Source organism: Fukomys damarensis, unplaced genomic scaffold, assembly GCF_012274545.1.
Source record: "Fukomys damarensis isolate Sample0158 unplaced genomic scaffold, DMR_v1.0_HiC HiC_scaffold_27, whole genome shotgun sequence".
Lineage (NCBI taxonomy): Eukaryota > Metazoa > Chordata > Mammalia > Rodentia > Bathyergidae > Fukomys > Fukomys damarensis.
Window position 1 is genome coordinate 17,107,908 of NW_022900939.1, and position 2,804 is coordinate 17,110,711.

General features: G+C 58.0%; 1 protein-coding gene across 1 annotated transcript; it reads right to left on the reverse strand.

Annotated features, from left to right (window-relative positions):
* Window positions 1-944: 944 nt before the first annotated feature.
* Window positions 945-2,285, reverse strand: LOC104870460 (keratin-associated protein 5-5-like). Its single transcript, XM_019209238.1, has one exon. The coding sequence runs from the start codon at window positions 2,283-2,285 to the stop codon at window positions 945-947; it is 1,341 nt and encodes a 446-aa protein (XP_019064783.1).
* Window positions 2,286-2,804: the final 519 nt, after the last annotated feature.

Genomic DNA, 2,804 nt, shown 5'->3' on the forward strand with positions numbered 1-2,804 from the left:
GGGCTTCCTCCTGGGAGAGGATGGAGGAGAGGAATCACAGCGAGAAGGGTTTGGAGCCCTTAGAAATGTGTTTGATTACTGAGGAAAAAGGCCTTTGTAAAGAGTAACAAAGAAGTCTGGGATGTAGCTCAGTGGCACCACAGCTGCCTTTGCAAGCACGAGGTCCTGAGTTTGATCCCCAGGACCAGGGAAAAAAACTAACAAAGAAAATCAGACCAAGTCAGCTGCAAGGACTTCCCAGGGGAGACGGCCAAGTGGGCCAGGAGGAGGGGAGAGTCTGAAATACCCAGGAGCTTTCCCAGCCTTGGGGCTTCTACTGGCCTGGCCCCAGGGACAGTTCTGGTCCCAGCAGGCCAGCGGTGACAGGACACAGGCAGAGAGGAATCCCGGGAGAGGCAGGGCTCCATGTGGAGGGCGGCTTGAGGCACAAGTGACCTCCATGCCTCATCCTAACAGGGCTCAGAGCCTCAGCATCAGGAGCCACGTGAAGACCAACACCCAGCAGGAACAGCAGGGCCCATGGCCATGGAGTGGTGGTGAAGAGCAGAGAAATGAGCAAGACACGTGTTTCAGTGTGTGGCCAGAATGCTTTTATTGGTTTGCAACTTTCCATTTAACATAAAATAGCTTGTGGCCTGCAATGAAGCCCAGGAAGTCTTTGCCCCACCTCAGTCCAAGTGGGACACCGAGGCAGGGTCCTCCTAGAGCCAAAGACAGGCTTGAAAGTGTTCAGGAGCTCAGGCTGCTGAGTGGAACAGCACTGGCCAGGATGTGGGCAGGGGATGTTGGAGCCAGAGTGTGACTTGGGAGGAAAACTTGTTGGGAGACAGTGAGGGGTTGCGTGGCCTCCTTGTAGGAAGTGGGAGGCAAATCTGGCTTCGTCTTACCGGGAGGACGAGTGATGAATTGTGGCCATGGCAGCAGGACTCGTCTGAGTTTAGACCTCAGACCTTACACTGGCAGCACACAGGGGCACAGCAGCTGGACTGGGAACAGCAGGGCTTGCAGCAGCTGGGTTCACAGCAGCAGGGCTTGCAGCAACTGACCTGGCAGCAGCAGGGTTTGCAGCAGCTGGGTTCACAGCAGCAGGGCTTGCAGCAGCTGGGTTCGCAGCAGCAGCAGGGCTTGCAGCAGCTGACCTGGCAGCAGCAGGGCTTGCAGCAGCTGGGTTCACAGCTGCAGGGCTTGCAGCAACTGGCCTGGCAGCAGCAGGGCTTGCAGCAGCTGGATTCGCAGCTGCAGGGCTTGCAGCAACTGGGTTCGCAGCTACAGGGCTTGCAGCAGCTGACCTGGCAGCAGCAGGGCTTGCAGCAGCTGGGTTCACAGCAGCAGGGCTTGCAGCAGCTGACCTGGCAGCAGCAGGGCTTGCAGCAGCTGGGTTCACAGCTGCAGGGCTTGCAGCAACTGACCTGGCAGCAGCAGGGCTTGCAGCAGCTGGGTTCGCAGCTGCAGGGCTTGCAGCAACTGACCTGGCAGCAGCAGGGTTTGCAGCAGCTGGGTTCGCAGCAGCAGGGCTTGCAGCAGCTGGGTTCGCAGCTACAGGGCTTGCAGCAGCTGACCTGGCAGCAGCAGGGCTTGCAGCAGCTGGGTTCACAGCTGCAGGGCTTGCAGCAGCTGACCTGGCAGCAGCAGGGCTTGCAGCAGCTGGGTTCACAGCTACAGGGCTTGCAGCAGCTGACCTGGCAGCAGCAGGGCTTGCAGCAGCTGGGTTCGCAGCTGCAGGGCTTGCAGCAACTGACCTGGCAGCAGCAGGGTTTGCAGCAGCTGGGTTCGCAGCAGCAGGGCTTGCAGCAGCTGGGTTCGCAGCTACAGGGCTTGCAGCAGCTGACCTGGCAGCAGCAGGGCTTGCAGCAGCTGGGTTCACAGCTGCAGGGCTTGCAGCAGCTGACCTGGCAGCAGCAGGGCTTGCAGCAGCTGGGTTCACAGCTGCAGGGCTTGCAGCAACTCACCTGGCAGCAGCAGGGCTTGCAGCAGCTGGGTTCGCAGCTGCAGGGCTTGCAGCAACTCACCTGGCAGCAGCAGGGCTTGCAGCAGCTGGGTTCACAGCTACAGGGCTTGCAACAGCTGGATTGGCAACAGCTGGACTTGCAGCCCCCACAAGAGCTACAGCCTCCCTTGGAACAACTACAAGAGCCACAGCCTCCCTTGCATCCCTCACAGGAGCTACAGCCCCCCTTGCAGCCTCCACAGGACCCACAGCCCCCCTTGCAGCCCCCACAGGGGGAACAGCCCCCCTTGCACCCCGCACAGGGGGAACAGCCTCCGGAACAGGCACAGCCGGTCATGGTTCTGGTGATGGAGATGGAGAGGTCAGAGGAGCAGGTGGAGATGGAGGTGTGCAGGTGTGGAGCCTCCTGGGCTGGGACCTTTATATACCTGCCCAGGTTCCTCTGAACGCTCATTCTCTGTGTCGTGGCTGTTTACCGTTCTCCCTGGTCATGTGTTTATTTGTTGACTAGACTTCAGGTTCTTGTTTGCCCCCCGCAACACTTTCCTCAACCTTTCCTCAGGTTTCCTGTGTGTCTCCTTCCTCATTGTCCTGGAGCCTGAGACTCACCTGACCCCCTGCCTCTGCTTTCCCTGTGTGACACACGCAGGGTTTGTTCTAGGAAGCCCGTCTTTATTTTTCCCTGTCTGGCCTTCCCAACTGCACAAGTGTATTTCCCTGGGAGATATGATCTTGTGTAAATAGTTTCTCAAGCTGAACTTGTATCCACATCAGTAGGGTTTTTCTTGAAAAAATATGGTTTTCTTTTCCTGTCTCATCATGTGAAGACACATTATTCAATTTCACCTTCCTTGTT

What these genes read in the sequence shown, in the direction of transcription:
- LOC104870460 (XM_019209238.1), bottom strand. Translation starts at nt 2,285, where the DNA reads ATGACCGGCTGTGCCTGTTCCGGAGGCTGTTCCCCCTGTGCGGGGTGC.